Source organism: Elephas maximus, chromosome 16 (assembly GCF_024166365.1).
Source record: "Elephas maximus indicus isolate mEleMax1 chromosome 16, mEleMax1 primary haplotype, whole genome shotgun sequence".
Classification (NCBI taxonomy): Eukaryota; Metazoa; Chordata; class Mammalia; order Proboscidea; family Elephantidae; genus Elephas; species Elephas maximus.
In genome coordinates this window covers 27,977,394-27,996,128 of record NC_064834.1, presented here as the reverse complement: position 1 = coordinate 27,996,128, position 18,735 = coordinate 27,977,394, and the positions used below count along the sequence as shown (strand labels likewise).

The following is an 18,735-nucleotide window of genomic DNA, read 5'->3' as shown; positions in this document are numbered from 1 at the left end:
ATTGTGGATCCAAGTAAAATGAAATCCTTGACAATCCTTCCATCTTTTCTGTTTATTATGATGTTGCTTACTGGACCAGTTGTGAGGATTTTTGTTTTTTTATGTAAGGTGTAATCCATACTGAAGGTGGTAGTCTTTGATCTTTATTAGCAAGTGCTTCTAGTCCTCTTCACTTTCAGCAAACAAGGTTGTATCATCTGCATATTGCAGGTTGCTAGTAAGTATTCCTCCAATCCTGACGCCAGGTTTTTCTTCATATCGTCTCGGATTAATTGTTCAGCATACAGATTGAATACATGCAGTAAAAGGACACAACCTTGACGTACACCTTTCCTGACTTTAAACCATGCAGAATCCTCTTGTTCTGTTCAAAGGGCTGTCTCTTGGTCTATGTACAGGTTCCTTATGAACACAATTAAGTGTTCTGGAATGCCCACTCTTTGCAATGTTATCCATAATTTGTTGTGATCCACACAGTTGAATGCTTTTGCATAGTCAATAATACACAGATAAATACCACAGGTATTCTCTGTTTTCAGCCAAAATCCATCTAACATCAGCAATGATATTTCTTGTTCCACGTCCTCTTCTGAACCTGGCTTGAATTTCTGGCAGTTCCCTGTCGATGTACTGCTGCAGCCACTTTTAATTATCTTCAGCAAAAATTTACTTGAGTGTGATATCGTATTGTTCAGTAATTTCTGTTCTGCTGTTGGATCACCTTTCTTTGGAATGGGCACAAATATGAATCTCTTCCAGAGGGTTGGCCTGGTAGCCATCTTCCAAATTTCTTGGCATAGATGAGTGAACACTTCCAGTGCTACATCCATTTGTTGAAATATCTCACTTGGTATTCCGTCAATTTCTGGAGCCTTGTTTTTCACCAATTCCTTGGAAATCCTAATGAGAATTTCTACTCTGTTCTACAGGGTTGCTATGAGTTGGAATCTGCTTGAGGGTAATGAGTTTGTTTGTTTTGGTTTTTGCAAGTAGCTGAGTCTTTTGGATCTTCTACAAATTTGCTCTGGCACTTTTCAAAGGTGTATGGCTCTTCAATAGCCAAAATCCCGGCAGGAGAGGTACCTCATCAGGAAGCTGTACAAGATGTCACGACTATTTGGCTGCCTAGGCAGTGCTGGCTCAGCTGCTAGAACATTTAAGGTCAGTGGAAAACTGGTGCCGAAAGTTAATACAAGGTCTCTAATTAGCATCCCAGTTTTCACAGTCATGAAGACAGAGACAGACCAGCTGATCCACAGTGAGACTGAAAAGTATCTTCCATGTAATGATTCATACTTAGCAGGCATTGACTTAACACCTATTTTTTAATTTAAAAAAATTTAATTTTTGAAATAATTTATCACTCACTTTCTTGAATCTACCCTGCAACAGAAAGGACAACAAAGGCAGGAATTTTTAACCAAGTGGGAAACATTTCTAAAAAACTAGCCAGAAAAACATTTACACACTCCATTCATTCACTCAATAATTTTTTTATTAAGCAACTTTCGTGGACATGGTACTGAGTTAACCACTCTGAGAGATTCATGTATGCCTTAACTATAAACCTTGTCCTTAGAGACAGACTAGTTGAAATGATAAAGCAGGCCCACGAATAATAAAATGACAGGTAAAAAGGTACATGGACCCCTCGAGAGGGGGACAGTTCTGATTATAACACCATGAAATCCCTCTGTTCAAAAAGATCTTCAGCGATTGTCATATCTACTCAGTCAAGTCTAAATTTCTCAGGTTAGCATTCAAAGTCTCTCAAAATCACTCCCTGCTCCACTGGGGTTTAGGAGCCCTGGTGGTGCAGTGGTTAAGAGGTCAGCTGCTAATTAAAACGGCAGTTTGAATCCACCAGCCGCTCCTTGGAAACCCTATAGGGCAGTTCTATTCTGTCCTATAGGGCTGCTATGAATCAAAATTGACTCAATGTCAACGGGTTTTTTTTTTTTTTGGATACTGGTTTGACTTTGCCTTTCCCTATATCTTTCACTTCTCCTCCAGTTAAGAAACTCTTGCAGCTCCTGGCAAAAGCCTTTCATTTTCTTGTTTCTTGGCTTTGCCCACAATACTTCATTCTACTCTACTTCTGGTTTATCCAAGCTCCAGTTTCTTACTGTCTTAAAGCACGGCACTTCTTTGAAGCCTTTTCCAAAACTAGACATAATCATCCTATCTTCAGAACTCCTGTCTTATTTTTTCTGTATCTCTTTTGGGTAACATATCTTTTTACCTGGCATTTTATTAGTTGTGAATAAGCATTATTATTTCAATTTGTCTACCTCTGAGGACAAGGTTTATAATTTAAGGCATATTTGGATTTCTTAGAGGGTTTAACTCAGTATCATGTCCATGAAGGTTACTTCATTAAAAAAACGTTGAAATAAATGTATGAGTGAAAAAAATGGGTTTTCTAGCTACTATAAAAAAATGTTTTCTACTTAGTTGGTTAAACATTTTTTTCCTTATCCTTTTAAGAGTAGACTCATTTTATACTTCAGAAGCCCTGTTAACATATCTTCTTATCGTCACAGAAAAATAAAATTCTGAATAAATAACTTGTAAATTGGGATTAGATTTAAGAACTTGGCTCCTTAACCCTCAGAGTCAGTTCTGCATAAGGTTTCTCCTTTTTCTAATTCAGAATACTATAACCTTAAGCAAAGAGACACTGTGGGTATTGTGGTTTACAACAGGAGTGAACTGATGTGTTCCTTTCCCTAAAATTAGAACAAGGTTTTCTTCAATACAAGATAAGGATTTTTACTTTCTCCTGAGCCCTAGAAATTTACAGTTAATGTACAGCATCACATAAAATAGATCTTAGACCAAATAACAGTTCTTTGACTGCATATTACAGCTTGGACCTCTAGTTGAAAAACGCTTGGCAAAGGCAATCCTTGGAGCTCTGGGGAGGCTGCCTCAGAAAGGCGGTGTACGCAGTTGGACAGCAGAGAGGAAGAGAGGGATGCTGAGTTGCCATAGTAACAGTATGGAAGGGAAATGAAATTGCATGGGGTAATTTTTTTCCAATTCCCTTGATTTTTAAAGCACTAACATAATGAACAACTATTCCCTCAGGCAGAATTCTGAAGCAACGCAAACTGGCTAGTCCAGATCTCATATTTCATTTCAGTGACAATAATCTTATTAGTGAGGTGGGGAACCACACTTTACTGGCTGGATAAAATGTTCTCTTGTGTTACCCTGAGAGCAAAATCTTGAGCATATGAAGGTCAATATGACTTTCTTCCCAGGCTTTGATGTTCTTAAAAGCACGGCGCAGGGTATTGATTCACCACAGCTACTCAGCCTAGAATATGTCCTTAACAGGTCGAATTTGCCCAAAGCCAAGAGTGAAGTGAAACAAATTCATGACTTTGTTATATTGAAGAAGAAATATTTTTAAAAAGAGACATTTATTTTGACTTGTGTCCTCTGGGTCCCCTTCTTCCTACTAAGCAAAAAACTCACTTGAGAAAAGGAAAAGGAAGTCAAGCAGAGAGAACTCAGTGTGTAGATACTTTTTCACATTGTGGATATAAAACAGGATAGGATCTTTAATTGAAAATGGAAAACAATAAAAGACAATGTAGATAAGTGTTTAGAAGCAGAGAGTTATAACGATAGCCATAGATAAATGAAAGGGTACAATTATGCTCTAATAGGAAAGCTATTCCCATATCTGTATTTTCACTAAAAAATTCTGACTGTATCCTCCTTTTGTTTGTTAGGCAGGTGCAGGTGTGGCCTGACAGGAAGTAAAATAACATTTTCTGAATGCCCTCTATGTTTCAGGTATCTTTTGTTTGCTATCTTATTTAATCTTCACAACAACTGTATGAGAAATGCATTAGTTTCATTTATAGATGAAGAAGCTTATTTATTTATTATATCTTTCCCTTTAGGGAGGGAGGGTAATTAAAGATGTTTATAGTTGATAACTGTAGAGTACTTGTGTGCCTCGATGATGCACAGTCATTTAAGAGAAATTGGATGTGAGCAATTAGCACCATACATCAAGGGAAAACAGGAGAAAAAGCAAATTACTTTCTGAGCACCAGCACTTGAAACCAGGTAACAATTAACTAAGATAATGACTGTTCTCAGCCTGCTTTGTAGATTTTCCAAGAGAGCTAGGCTTAAGTGACGTATGAAAATTACTCATTACTTTTGGATCTCTATTGTAGAAAGGGAAATGAAGTCCAATACATAGTAAAATCATTAGGAGATCTGCATATATATAATCTTCTTCCATGGTTTCAGAACTCTTTTTCAACTGACAAAAACATTTTTTTTCCTCAAAGAGATTCTCTCATGTTTGGAAGGCTAAGGGCATGTTCTTTAATATCACGATGACCTGTTCTTCTTTTAGAAGCCCTGTGTGGTACAGCGGTTAAAGTGTTTGGCTGCTAATCAAAAGGTCAGCCAGCAGCTGGAACCCACCAGCCACTCCAAGGAGAAAGATGTGGCAGCCTTGGAAACCCTATGGGGGATTTTTACTCTGTCCTATAGGGTCTCTGGAAACCCTAGTAGCGTAGTGGTTAAGTGCTACGGCTGCTAACCAAAGGGTTAGCAGTTTGAATCTGCCAGGCACTCCTTGGAAACTATGGGGCAGTTCTACTCCGTTCTATAGGGTCGCTATGAGTCGGAATTGACTCGACGGCGCTGGGTTTGGTTTTTTTGGTTGGTTACAGGGTCTTTATGAGTCGGAATCACCTCGACACCAATGGGCTTTTGGTGTCTTTCTTTTAATACAAATAAATGTTCTTAATTAACCTGTAATATTTGTGATATAAAAATAAAAAAATCAACTATTTTCGTGTGACATGAAGAGATGATATATTCATGCTAGTTTTGGTTACTGCAGAAATCCAAAGTCTGTTGCACTATTTCAAATCTTTTGTCAACATGTCTATCTTAGAACTTCAAGGAGGAAGCATAATTTTAGAATTTTCTCTTTGGGAGAGACTTTTATGACCATGAAATATTTAATATTTTCTTCAGGGATTTATTTTTAACCACAAAAATGATACTTCTGGAAATATAATGAAAATCAAAAGTTATGACAAATATTCATTTTTCTTAGGCTTTACCCTGAGAATTATAACAAGTTACATGTCTGGGGAATCACAGGCTAAAATTACAGGACACCCAAGTATCCCCTGACATCTTCCCAGAATAGTAAGAATTTAACAGCTGACAGATTGAAGGTACTCTGAGAGCCCTTTATCTACCTGCACAGAAATATCCCTTCATTCTTTTAAGTGAATTGGAAGCCATTAACTTCAGGGAGAAAAATTACATTATCACAGCACCAGTATAAAGTCATGTAAGTTAGACTTTTTGGTAAATATAACATTAAAGAGGGTATTGTATTTTGACATATCCAGGAAATGCTAATTAAGCATCTAGTATTGCCAAGAAAATGTGCTGTGTGCTATAGATACTAAAATGAGTATCTGCATCATAACGTCAAGGTATAGCTTTGAATACAATGTAGGAACGGGATTAAAAGAGGACGTGGCCAGTGGCACCTTGCTAGAAAGGTTGGAAGTTGCGACGACATTCTGGGAATCAGAGTATTATTACCACTGGTTCTACCTGGAATTCGTGTATCTTCTCTGAACCATGAAAGACAAACAGAATTGCCTATATAATTGAATGGGGAGGAGTCAGTGCAAAGAGAGAACTCAGAAGATGCTGCAGACTTAAAATGGTTCTGATTAAGGGTCCATAATAAGCCTTTGATTTGGCTGTGAATTGATGCAAAGGTAAATAAGAATTTTCCATCCGTTGCAAAGGGTTTTCCTTCAACACATATACAAATACTTATGCTAGCTTTGCAGAGGGCAAGAGTTAAGTGGAAAGATATAGCTGGCCACTGTAAGTAACCATTCTCAGCAAAGCATTTTAGTCTATAAAGAAACAATAAAAAGCCATTAAGATGTTGCTGAAACAGCAAAGAAACTTCATGAATAATTTTCAAATTAGGAAGCTGCGTGTAGATCAGATTGCAAAATTTGCCATGATACATGCTTATGGATCAGCACATTATTACAGAAATTCTCTACATATTTGGCTGTTCAACAGGAGCATAAGTTAACAAGATGATTGATATTAGTTAGCACTATAGGGTGGAAGAAATAGAAAATCTTTCTTGGAATAAGTCAAATGGAAGGACTGTCAGATACTTGTTAAGCTGAACCCCTCCAGGGAAGATTCATGCATCACCATCTTGATTTTTACAGTAGCTAATTATTCTTAAAGTTGCAATGTCCAGTGCCCTTTTGCTTGGGTAAGACTTGTGAGTTCACAGGAAATAACTCCCTTTTTGTAGTGGGAAGAAAGCTAAGACCCAGGAGGATGAACTTTCCTAAGGTCATGATTTCATCGGTTGTACTAAAGACTAGACATCAGGCACTAGGGTAAGATAAAATCCACTCTCATCTTGCTTTTCCAGTTGGTAAGATCTTGCTCAGATCTTACCTAAATTATTCTTGGCAAAATTCAAGTTTACAGTCCTTCCTTACATTACACGGTTCTAAGAGTCAGCTTTGAACCTGAATTCTTTATTAGATTAGCAGCCCATGTAGGGAATACAGCATGTGAATGAGGTCCTTCACAATGGTGACCTCTGAGGTGAAGTCCAGAGAAGTTCTCCTGTGTCTAAACAGAGAGGACTGGTGTGTATTTGTCAGATTTGTTGCGAGCCACAACAGTAAAAAGTATCTGGTATGATGGTGTATGGACAGATAATGATATTTAATATTTTACGAGCTTTCTTTCCTGAGGCTACTGGATTGGACTTGGATTGAGACTTGTATTTCTGAAAAATTGTTTTCTCTTTTTAGGCTTGCCCCCATGGCTTTCTGACATTTTAGCTAGTTCCCTCTCTTTCACCCACACATACAATCACTACTTAGTCATTTCAACGAGAGAAGGGAAGCTTTGATGAAATGAAGACAAAATAGTTTACATATTTTGGGTTTATACTACAATTTCTTCCATATAGTCTGCTGGGAATTCAGCCTGTGCATCACTGGCACCCTACCCCCACCATACCCCACCCCCTGCAGGACAACAACAAAGGACTGACAGAATTTTCTGTTCCCTGGTTCACCAAGGCTTCACATTCACATTTTCTCCACAGAACACTGGAGAAGAGAAAAATTCCAAGTTAAAACTAAACGAAGAGTAAATGGAAGTCTATAATAAGAGAGCCTTTTTTTCAGAACAGGGAGGCAAAGTGGCATAGAAACCAACTTGCATACCACATTTTGCTTATACACACAATTTCCTATCTCTGATAACTTCTGTGGAGAGAATTTTCATGCTTTTCCCTAGGACCTCCCCTGTGGTACTATATGCTCCCTGCTATGGATTAAATTGTGTCCCTTCCCCTCAATTAGAATCCTAATCCCAATACCTGTGGACATAATGCTATTTGGAAATAGGTTTTCCTTGTTATGTTAATTAGACCATACTGAAGTAAAACGAAAAAAACTAAACCTGTAGCCCTCGAGTTGATTCTGACTCATAGCGACCCTATAGGACAGAGTAGAACTGCCCCATAGGATTTCCAAGGCTCTAATCTTTACCTTTTACTTTTTTTTAAATCTTTACCAGAACAGCCTGTCACATCTGATCGGTTCTAACTGCCGACCTTTCAGTTAGCAGTGGGTACCCAAGTAAGTAGGTTCTAAATCTTCTCACTTTTGAGTTATCCAATGAGCAGATTAGACACAGAGAAATGCACACACGGGAGAAGACAGAGGCCATGTGAGGATCACCAAGGAACCAAAGAATACCTGGGACTCCCTACAAGGAAGGAACTGACATCCGTAAGGTCATGATTTGGACTTTTAGCCTCCAGAACCTTGAAAAATTTCTGTTCTTTAAAGCCATTCACTTGTTGTGTTTCTGTTACAGCAGCATTAGGAAACTAAGACACCCCCTATAGACAGCACCTGAACTTCCTACGTACCCTTTTCTCTTCTCATTATATAAAAAACATGTATAAGTGCTTCAAGAGAAGGAGCGGTAAGGTCATTCCCAATCTACACACCCATTAAAACCTTAGGCATTTCTTCAAGCTTCTCTTTTCTGCTTGGTTCCTGTGTCCTTCATTTCCCTTCACAAAGCTTACCCTATTCACGAATAATCCTTTATCCCCACATGATAATCAGGTGGCATAAGCAACGCACCTCTGTATTTTATTCCTCACAATCTGTTCAAATACCCTACACTTAGCAGAGGACACCTGCCATTTAAGCAACTCTTCTAGTATTCTTTCTTACTGGTAATTGCTTTTTAATGAAATGATGCAAAGTCAGTGGACTAAGATCTCTACTCAATCTCTTTCCCCAAATGGACAGCCCTTTGGGGCCAACCTTCATCTTCTTTTTCTCTTCCTGTCTAGAAAGCTTATTTCTTTTAAGGTACGTGTATGATGGCTTTCAGGTTCCACTGCCATCAGGGAAAAGAGGCGTGGGTCTCTTGCTGAATCTCTATGGCCGGGCTGGATTAGGGTCAGTGTCCAGGCCACAGTAAAGTACGGAAGGTAAACAAGACCATCTGCTTCATGAGGGTAGTGACAGTGTTGTCTTGTTCACTACATGGTTCTACCATCTAGCTGCATCTGCCCCATAGTAGATTCTAATAAATTATTGGTTGAGTGAATAAATGCAATGAATAACAAATAAAGTAGCAAATCAAGGAGTTTGAAGAGTCAATTTCAGCTTACCAGGCCAGCTTCAGAAACATGGATATCAGATTCTCAGAAAGGGGAAGCACAGGACTGTAGAAGGTGGATTTATAAGACAGAGAAAACCTCTACATCCCTTAACAGGTAGATGTTCGTGATGAGACAACCTTTTCATTAGCCTGGCTCTTGTTCACATTTTGCATCAAACACATGAAATGTTGAAAAGAAAATCCTTGGTTAGAAGTTTAATGCTAATTAAACATCTATGAGGTATATTAGTAAAGGCTGGAATTATTTCTGGCCTACTTTATGCTGGCATAGTTTAAGAATATTATCTTGTTCCCTGCAACAACCCTTCAAGGTGGCCATTAGTTTTGTTTTAAGATGTAGAAATTACATACAGAAAGGTTAAGCAGCTGGCCTAAGTCTATCTAAGCCCAGGATCCAGCATTCAACCTGGATTCTAAATCTCAGTTCTTTCTCCTCTTCCAGTGCATTACATTAAGTAAGCTATATGTCAAACACCTAGCTAGACAGATTTAAAAAAAAAAAAAAAAATTGGCATTTTGAGTATTGAACTGACCAAATAGCTGAGCCTGCAGTGGCAAGTAGAGATTAAATTCTTGAAAATTTAACTCAACAAAATCTCTGACCTTAGTACTAAAACCCATTGCTCTGGAGTCAATTTTGACTCACAGCAACCTTATAGGATAGACTAGACCTGCCCCACAGGGTTTCCGAGGCTGTAATATTTACGGAAGCAGACTGCCACATCTTTCTCTTGTGGAGCAGCTGGTGAGTTTGAATCCCCTACCTTTTGATTAGCAGCCGAGTGCTTAACCACTGAGCCAGCAAGGCTCCTTCTGATCTTAGTAGGTTTCTATAATTAGATCCATTAGTGCTATTTGAACATGTATTAACAATTTATAAATATGAATGGTCAACCCATTTGAAGAGGAATAAGATTAGCAGTCATTTTCCAAGAGACTGTAACAACTGAAACAAAAATAAAGCCAGAATTGTAGCAAAGTAAAAGATCCTCAATTTTCTTCCCACCCAGCCCAAAGATATTAGAAAAAGCATTCCTATTTCCTGAAAGTAGGCATAAGAATGTACGTAAATGGCACTCTTACCCTTGTTTTGGCATCAATTTTAGCTCCTCGATCGAGCAATAGTTTCACCATATTGGCATTTCCTCGTTTTGATGCAACATGCAAAGGAGTGATGTCATTCTGTGGAAGAAGAGAAAGAACAGTACAGTTTTGGCATCCTTGGTTTAACCAAAATGTTGTTTCCCACAACCTCCCACAAAATGCCCCAGTTCTGTTTTCTCCTATGAACAGTAAGCTTCCCAACATTTCTCTCTGACATGGTGATATTCTTAAGAAGGGGGCCCAAAGATGTGATTTTTATTTAAGGGAGACACTCTGAAAAAAAAAAGAAAAATTTTCTTTTTTTTACTCTGAGGGGTGGGGTCCAAGTATAATTATTTCATTTGCCTGAGGTGATTCATGGATTTAAATGATGATTTTTTGTGTGTATACTAAAATCCTGTATCTTTGTCAGTGTGTTCTCCTACAAGTTTGTCAAACATATTGGCTAAGGCGTGGCTGATAACAGGTGGCTGATTAAGTCAGACCAGATTGAGTTAAAGGAGTGTCGCCTTACTCAGAGCCTTCCTTCCCTGAATTCGGGCTGAGTATCAGGTCGTCAAGGACAGACACAGACCAGAGTAGGTCAAAGTGGGAGGGCAATAAGTACCATACATAGTCAGATAATTTTCCATACCCATTGGACTTAAATGTGTCTATGAGCACTTATCAGCAATCTCACAAAAGTTAGACTGCGACTTTTAAAGTACTCTCAAGAAATAGCCGTTTGTTATGACAATCCAAAATTCCAATCATATTCTAAGATCTTCCTTCATCTGAGCATCTTATGAGTGCTAGGAATGTTTCTGGACTGTAAAGAAAATGGTGTGCATCAGTTGAAAAAAATTCCCTATTTTGGTGCCTTATTCCTATGAAGCAGCAATATGGGTTTAAGCTCTATTGTCTATTGGTCCCAAAAAGCAATTCTATGGTAAATGATATAGGCTTAAAAGGACTTTAGTTTCATAATTTGATAACAGATACATTATAATAGCTAAGCACTTTACTTACAGGATCTCACTTAATTATCATAATCCTTACAAGGTCACCCACAACCTGAATTAAATCAAATCCTGTCGCCGTCTAGTTGATTCCAACTCATGGTGACCCTATGTGTGTCAGAGGAGAACTATGCTCCGTAAGGTTTTTAATGGATGATATTTCAGAAGTGGATCTCTAGGCCTTTCTTCCAAGTTGCCTCTGGGTGGACTTGACTCTCCAAATTTCCCATTAGCAGTTGAGTGTGTTAACCATGTACACCACCCAGGGACTCCACGATCTGAATTACAACCCCCATTTTACGGATGCAGAAACTGCTGGCAAGCCCAGGAGTCAAACTAAAATCTTACTCTGCAATTCAAGTTTTTTTTTCCCTTCACATATTATAATGAAAAATTTCAAACACATACACTGAGGGAAAAACATAATGAACGTCATGTACTCATTGCCCCGTTTCAATATTTACCAACTTTTAACCCTCTCATATTTTTTCCTTCCTGAAGTAGTTTAAAGAAAATTTCAGGCATGATATTATTTTACATATAAATACTGCAATTTAAATATCTCTCTATGAGTCGGAAACAACTCAACAGCAGTGGGAACAGATAAGAATTTTTTAATAACATAGCTACAATGCCATAATATTGGCTAAGAAAACAAAAATAGTTCCTTAATTTACCTAAGGGCCATCCTTGTTCAAATTCTCCCGTTATCTCCAGTTATCTCAGTTGGTTAGTTCAAATTAGAAGGTCTGCATACTATACTAGTTGAAATATCCTTTCAGTTTCTTTGGTATCCATAGCTTCTCTAGCCCACCTTCTTTTTCCATTTATTTACTTAAGAAATTGGGTTATTTACTGTGTAGAATTTTCCACAGCCTGAATTTAGCTGATTGTGTCCTCACAGGGTGTTGTTTAACAAGTTCTTTTTCCACTGTATTTTCTGTAAAATTTTTTGGTTAAATGCATTTAACCAGCATACATTCTCCCATTTGAAGAACTCTTTATCTCAGTATTCTTAGGGGCTAAAGTATAAATCAATAATTCATTAAATGAAAGAAGGAAAAGACCTGAGTGAAACAAATTGGTCTTAGTAATGCAAGTGGAGAGTGGAAAGGACTTATATCATTGCTCCAGACCAGGGGTCCAAAAAAAGAAAAGAAAACCAAACCTGTTGCCATCAAGTCGATTCTGACTCATAGTGACCCCACAGGACAGAGCAGAACTGCCCCACAGGGTTTCCAATAAGCGTCTGGTGGATTCAAACTGCTGACCTTTTGGTTAGCAGCCAACCTCTTAACGATTGTGTCACCAGGGCTCCAGACCAGGGGTAGGCAATTTTTTTTTTTTTTTCTGCAAAGGGCCACACAGCAAATATTTTCAACTTTGCAGGCCATGTGGTCTCTATTGCAACTACTCAACTCTGCCATTATGGCACAAAAGCAATCACAGACAAGATGTAAAGAAATAAGACTGGCTGTGTTCCAATAAAACTTTATTTATAAAAAAGGCAGAGAGCTGGATTTAGCCCGCAGGCCATAGTTTGTTGACCCCTGCTCTAGATGTATCAGTTTATGCCTAAATGTTTCAATTGCTTGTAATGAGTTACAAGAAAGTGACATGCTTTGCTGTGCAATGTGTATGTTTTGGTCCTCCTTGCTGTGGGCCATTCTTTGGTGTGAGTGAATGTTGGCAGAAGGGAATAAACTTCTTGATGACTTAAAATTTTTTTTCTTTGTGTTTGCTTTCAAAGTGCTAGTGTGTTTTGCTCTGAAGACCTAAGGAGCACAGCAGATCCATTCTAGACCTGAGGCGACAGATGAGATATCAGGTTAGAAATATAGGAAACACAGTCCAATAGGAAAGCGCACTGAATTTTGGGTAGGATACAGCTGAAAGAGTGAAGTGAAATGGAAGGGGCAGTGCCTGAGAACTGGGAAACCTAGAGTCTTGGCCAACCCCTAAACTCTTTGACTCCAGGAAAATCACTTAACCTCCCTGACTCTTTTCCTTATCTGAAATATAAACGTTTAGACTGGATAAATTCAGGGGTCTTCAGCAGTCAAAAAACAAAAACTTCTGAAATGCTAATGTATTCCATTATTTTGAATGTTATATCTTTGATACAAGAAAAAATATTTTATTATTAAGTGTCAGGATATAAGAAGTTAAACCAATTTAGTCAGGAGTTGAGCTGAATTAGAACTTTGTTTCACGGTATTCCAGGCTTCAAGTTCCTCTAGAGGCAGGCTGCCACTGCCTCATGCTCAGGTGCTGGCTGGGGTGTTTGAGGTTTTTGGCCAGTGCTAGCACTCCACCCTTAAGAAGCTCTGGTGATGCAAAGGTTAAGCACTAGGTTGGTGGTTTAAACCCACCGTGGCTCTGCGAGAGAAAGGCCTGCTGAATTGCTCCTGTAAAGATTACAGCCTAGAGCGACATGGCATCAATAGTTAGATGCACCATGCCAACCCTCTGCAGCAAAGGCCCCAAAAACTAAGTAAAACAGATACAACTATGCCAAAACAATAAAAGGGGGGATAAATGGTATAGGTATAAAACCTTCAAATGGAAAGGAGGTCAAGGTGATACCAAGTAAAAAAAGACTAGTTCAAATTTAGAAAGATAAGGGTAAATTTCAAGGTAACCACAAAGATAGTTAACAAACCTATTCATCAGAATAAAAAAGAAGTAAAACATAAAGACTCAGTAAATACAAAATCTAAAATAATGAAAGAACAGAAAAGAAAATCTACAAGCAAAAGGAATTCAGCACAGCACAAACTCTAACAGCACTGAAAAGAGGAATAGATAGTTCACAATAATACTAGGAGACTTTAGCACAACACTCTCTGTAAAGGACAGGGCATCTAGAAAGAAACTCAACAAAGATCTAAAGGCCACAATCAACCAACTTGATTTCAGAGATGTACATGGAATACTCCACCCAACAGTAGAAAACTATACATTCTTTTCCAATGCACAGGGAACATTCCCCAGGAGAGACCACATTTTAGGCCACAAAGCAACCCTCCAGAAAACCCAAAACACTGAAATAATACAAAGCATTCTCTTTGATCACAACACTATAAAAGTAGAAATCAATAACAGGAAGAGCAAGGAAAAAAAATTGAATACATGGAAAACGAATAACACTGCTTAAAAACAACTGTATAACAGAAGAAATAAATGAGGGAATAAAAAAATTCCTAGAATCAAATGAGGATGAAAACACATCATGCCAAACCTTTGGGACACAGCAAAGGCAGTGCTCAGAGGTCAGTTTATAGTAACACACACGCACATCAAAAAAGAACAGGACAAAATAAAGCTGTCTGTCCTAAAATTTGAACAAATAGAGAGCAGCAAAAGATGCCCGGGGCACCAGAAGGAAATAATAAAGTTTAGAACAGAAATAAATGAAATAGAGAACAGAAAAACGACAGAAAGAATCAATGAGAGCAAAAGTTGGTTCTTTGAAAAGACCAACAAACCGTTGGCCAAACTGGCGAAAGAAAAACAGAAGAGGAAGTAAATACCCAAACAATAAATGAGATTGGGACATTACAAGAGATCCAACTGAAATAAAAAGGATCATAACAGAACACTGTGAAAAACTGCACTCCAACAGATTTGAGAAGCTAGAGGAAATTGACAAATTTTAGAAAAAACTACCTACCTAAACTAACACAAACTGAGACAGAAAATCTGAACAGATCCATAACAAGAGAAGAGACTGATGAGGAAATAAAAACAATCCCAACAACAACAAAAAAGCCTTGGGCTGGACAGCTTCACTTGCAAATTCTACCAAACATTAAGAGAAGAGCTCATCCATAGACACACTCAAACTCCCTGAAAGACCGAATTGCTGGATTGAGGGCTATGGGGACCATGATCTCAGAGAACATCTAGTTCAATTGGCATAACAGAGTTTATAAAGAATATGTTCTACGTTGGTGAGTAGCACCTGGGGCCTTAAAAGCCTGTGAGCAGCCATCTAGGATACTCCATCGGTCTCACCCCTTTGGGAGGAAGGAAGAATGAAGGCAACTAAAGATACAAGGGAAAGATTAGTCCAAAGGACTAATGGACCACATCTACCTTGGCCTCCACCAGACTGAGTCCAGTAAAACTAGACGGTACCTGGCTACCACCACTGACTCCTCTTACAGAGATCACAATAGAGGGTCCCAGACAGAGCTGGAGAAAAATGTAGAACAAAATTCTAACTCAAAAAGAAAGACCAGACTTGCTGGCCTGACAGAGACTGGAGAAACCCTGAGAGTATGGCCCTTTGAGCTCAATAATAAAGTCACTCCTGAGGTTCACCCTTCAGCCAAAGATTGAACAGGCCCATGGAACAAAACAAGACTAAAGGGGCGCACCAGCCCTGGGGCAGGGACTGGAGGGCAGGAGTGAACAGGAAAGCTGGTAATAGGGAACCTGTGGTTGAGAAGGGAGAGTACTGACACATTGTAGGGTTGTTAACCAATGTCACCGAACAATGTGTTTGATGAGAAACTGGTTTGTTCTGTAAACCTTCATCTAAAGTACAATAAAAAAATAGAAAGAAATACTACTCAAACTATTTCAGAGCAAAGAAAAGAAAGAAATACTCCAGAATGCATTCTATGAAGCCAGCATAACCCTGATACCAAAACCGGGCAATGATATCACACACACACACACAGAAAAATTACAGACAAATATCACTCCTGAATATGGATGCAAAAATATTCAACAAAATTCTAGCCAACAGAATTCAGTATAATATATATATATAAAAAATACACCTGACCAAGTGGGATTAATACCAGGTATGCAAGGGTAGTTTAACATCAGAAAATCAATCAACATATTCCACCAGATAAATAGGAGAAAAGAAATGAATCACATGATGATTTCAATCAACACAGAAAAGGCATTTGATATAGTCCAACACTCATTCCTGATAAAAACTCTCAATAAAATAGGAATAGAAGGGACATTCCTCAGTACAATAAAGGACATCTATACAAAACCAACAGCCAACATCATTCTCAACAGAGAGAGGCTGAAAGCATTCCCCCTGAGAACAAGAAAAAGACAAGGATACCCTTTATCATCACTCTCATTTAACATTGTGCTGGATGTCCTGGCTAGAGCAATAAGGCAAGAAAAAGAAATAAAGGACATTCAAATTGGAAAGGAAGAAGGGAAACCATCCCTATTTGCAGATGATACGATCCTATACATAGAGAACCCCAAAGATTTCACAAGAAAACTACTGGAACTACTTGAAAAATTCAGCAGACTAGCAGGATACGTGAGCAACATATAAAAAGTAGTTAGATTCCTAAACATTGATAAAGGGAACTTTGAAAAGGAAATCAGGAAAACAATACCATTCCATTTTAATAGCCCCTGAAAAAGTAAAGCACTTAAGAAATCTAACTAGGGACGCAGAAGGCCTATAGAAAGAAAACTACAAAACGCTATTGCACGAAACTAAGAGAGACCTACATAAATGGAAAACTATACCATGCTCATAGACAGGAAGACTCAATATTGTGAAAATATCAATTCTGCCCAAAGCAATCTACAGATATAATGCAATCCCAATCCAGATACCAGCAGCATTCTTTAATGAGATGGAAAAACTAATCACCAACTTTTTATGGAAAGGAAAAGAGGCCCCAGGTAAGCAAAGCATTATTAAAGGAAAAAAAAAAAAAAAAAAGTAGGAAAACTCACACCACCTGATCTCAAAACCTACCATACAGCCACAGTAGTCAAAACAGTCTGGTACTGGTACAATGGCAGACACATAGACCAATGGAATAGAATTGAGACCGTGGACATAAATCCATTCCCTATGCTCAGTTGATATTTGAGTTGGTCCTTTGTCAAAGGGGGAAAAGACAGACTTTTTAACAAATGGTGCTACCAAGACTGGATGTCCAACTGCAAAAAAATGAAACAGGGCCCATATCTCACACCATAATACACAAAAACTAACTCAAAATGGATCAAAGACCTAAACACAAAACCTAAAACAAGAAAGATCCTGGAAGAAATAGAGACAATGCTAGGGGTCCTAATACATTGTATAAATACAACACAAACCATAACTAACAATGCATAAACAATAGAAGATAAACTAGATAACTGGGTGCTCCTAAAAGTTAAACACACTTATCAAAAGACTTCACCAAAAGAGCAAAAAGAGAACCTACAGACTGGGAAAAAATCTTTGGCTATGACATAATCTAAAAAGGGTCGAATCTCTAAAATCTATAGACTACTTCAACACCTCAATAACAAAAAGACAAATAATCCAATTAAAAAATGGGTAATAAATATGAACAGACACTCAACCAAAGAAAACATTCAGGCAGCTAACAGACACAGGAGGAAACTCTTGTGATCATTCGTTATTGTTGCTGTTGTTGGGTGCCATCGAGTCGGTTCTGACTCATAGCGGCCTTATGCACAACACAACGAAACACTGCCCAGTACTGCGCCATCCTCACAGTTATTGTTATGCTTGAGCTCATTGTTGCAGCCACTGTGTCAATCCACCTCGTTAAGGGTCTTCCTCTTTTCTGCTGACCCTGTACTCTGCCAAGCATGATGTCCTTCTCCAGGGACTGATCCCTCCTGACAATACGTTCCAAGTATGTAAGACACAGTCTTGCCACCCTTGCCTCTAAGGAGCATTCTGGCCACACTTCTTCCAAGATAGATTTGTTCATTCTTTTGGCAGTCCATGGTGTACTCAATATTCTTCACCAACACCACAATTCAAAGGCGTCAACTCTTCTTTGGTCTTCCTTATTCATTGTTCAGCTTTCACATCCATATGGTGTGATTGAAAATACCACGGCTTGGGTCAGGTGCACCTTAGTCTTCAGGGTGACATCCTTGCTCTTCAACACTTTGAAGAGGCCCTTTGCTGCAGATTTGCCCAATGCAATGCGTCTTTTGATTTCTTGACTGCTGCTTCCATGGCTGTTGATTGCGGATCCAAGTAAAATGAAATCCTTGACAACTTCAATCTTTTCTCCATTGATCATGATGTTGCTCATCGGTCCAGTTGTGAGGATTTTTGTTTTCTTTATGTTGAGGCATAATCCATACTGAAGGCTGTGGTCTTTGATCTTCATTATCAAGTGCTTCAAGTCCTCTCCACTTTCAGCAAGCAAGGTTGTGTCATCTGCATAACGCAGGTTGTTAATGAGTCTTCCTCCAATCCTGATGCCCCGTTCTTCTTCATACAGTCCAGCTTCTCGGATTATTTGTATAGCATACAGATTAAATAGGTATGGTGAAAGAATACAACCCTGACGCACACCTTTCCTGACTTTAAACCAATCAGTATCCCCTTGTTCTGTCTGAACAACTGCCTCCTGATCTATGTAAAGGTTCCTCATGAGCACAATTAAGTGTTCTGGAGTTCCCATTCTTCACAGTGTTATCCATAGTTTGTTATGATCCACAGAGCCGAATGCCTTTGCATAATTGACAAAACACAGGTAAACATCCTTCTGGTATTTTCTGTTTTCAGCCAGGATCCATCTCACATCAGCAATGGTATCCCTGGTTCCACGTCCTCTTCTGAAACCGGCTTGAATTTCTGGCAGTTCCTTGTTGATATACTGCTGTAGCCATTTTTGAATCATCTACAGCAGAATTTTGCTTGCATGTGGTATTAATGATATTGTTCTATAATTTCCACATTCGGTTGGATCACCTTTCTTGGGAATTGGCGTAAATATGGATCTCTTCCAGTCAGTTGGCCAGGAAGCTGTCTTCCATATTTCTTGGCATAGACGAGTGAGGACCTCCAGTGCTGCATCTGTTTGTTGAAACATCTCAATTGATATTCCAC

The 18,735-nt window shown here is 38.6% G+C and overlaps 1 protein-coding gene across 7 annotated transcripts in view; it reads right to left on the bottom strand.

The window, feature by feature from the left end:
• Positions 1-18,735, bottom strand: part of ANK3 (ankyrin 3) — a 706,927-nt gene that overhangs the window by 168,147 nt on the left and 520,045 nt on the right. For all 7 annotated transcript variants that reach the window (XM_049855202.1, XM_049855203.1, XM_049855204.1 and 4 more), the window contains one exon: positions 9,850-9,948. In XM_049855202.1, coding sequence (XP_049711159.1) covers positions 9,850-9,948 — 99 coding nt within the window. The remainder of the gene's footprint in view (positions 1-9,849; positions 9,949-18,735) is intronic.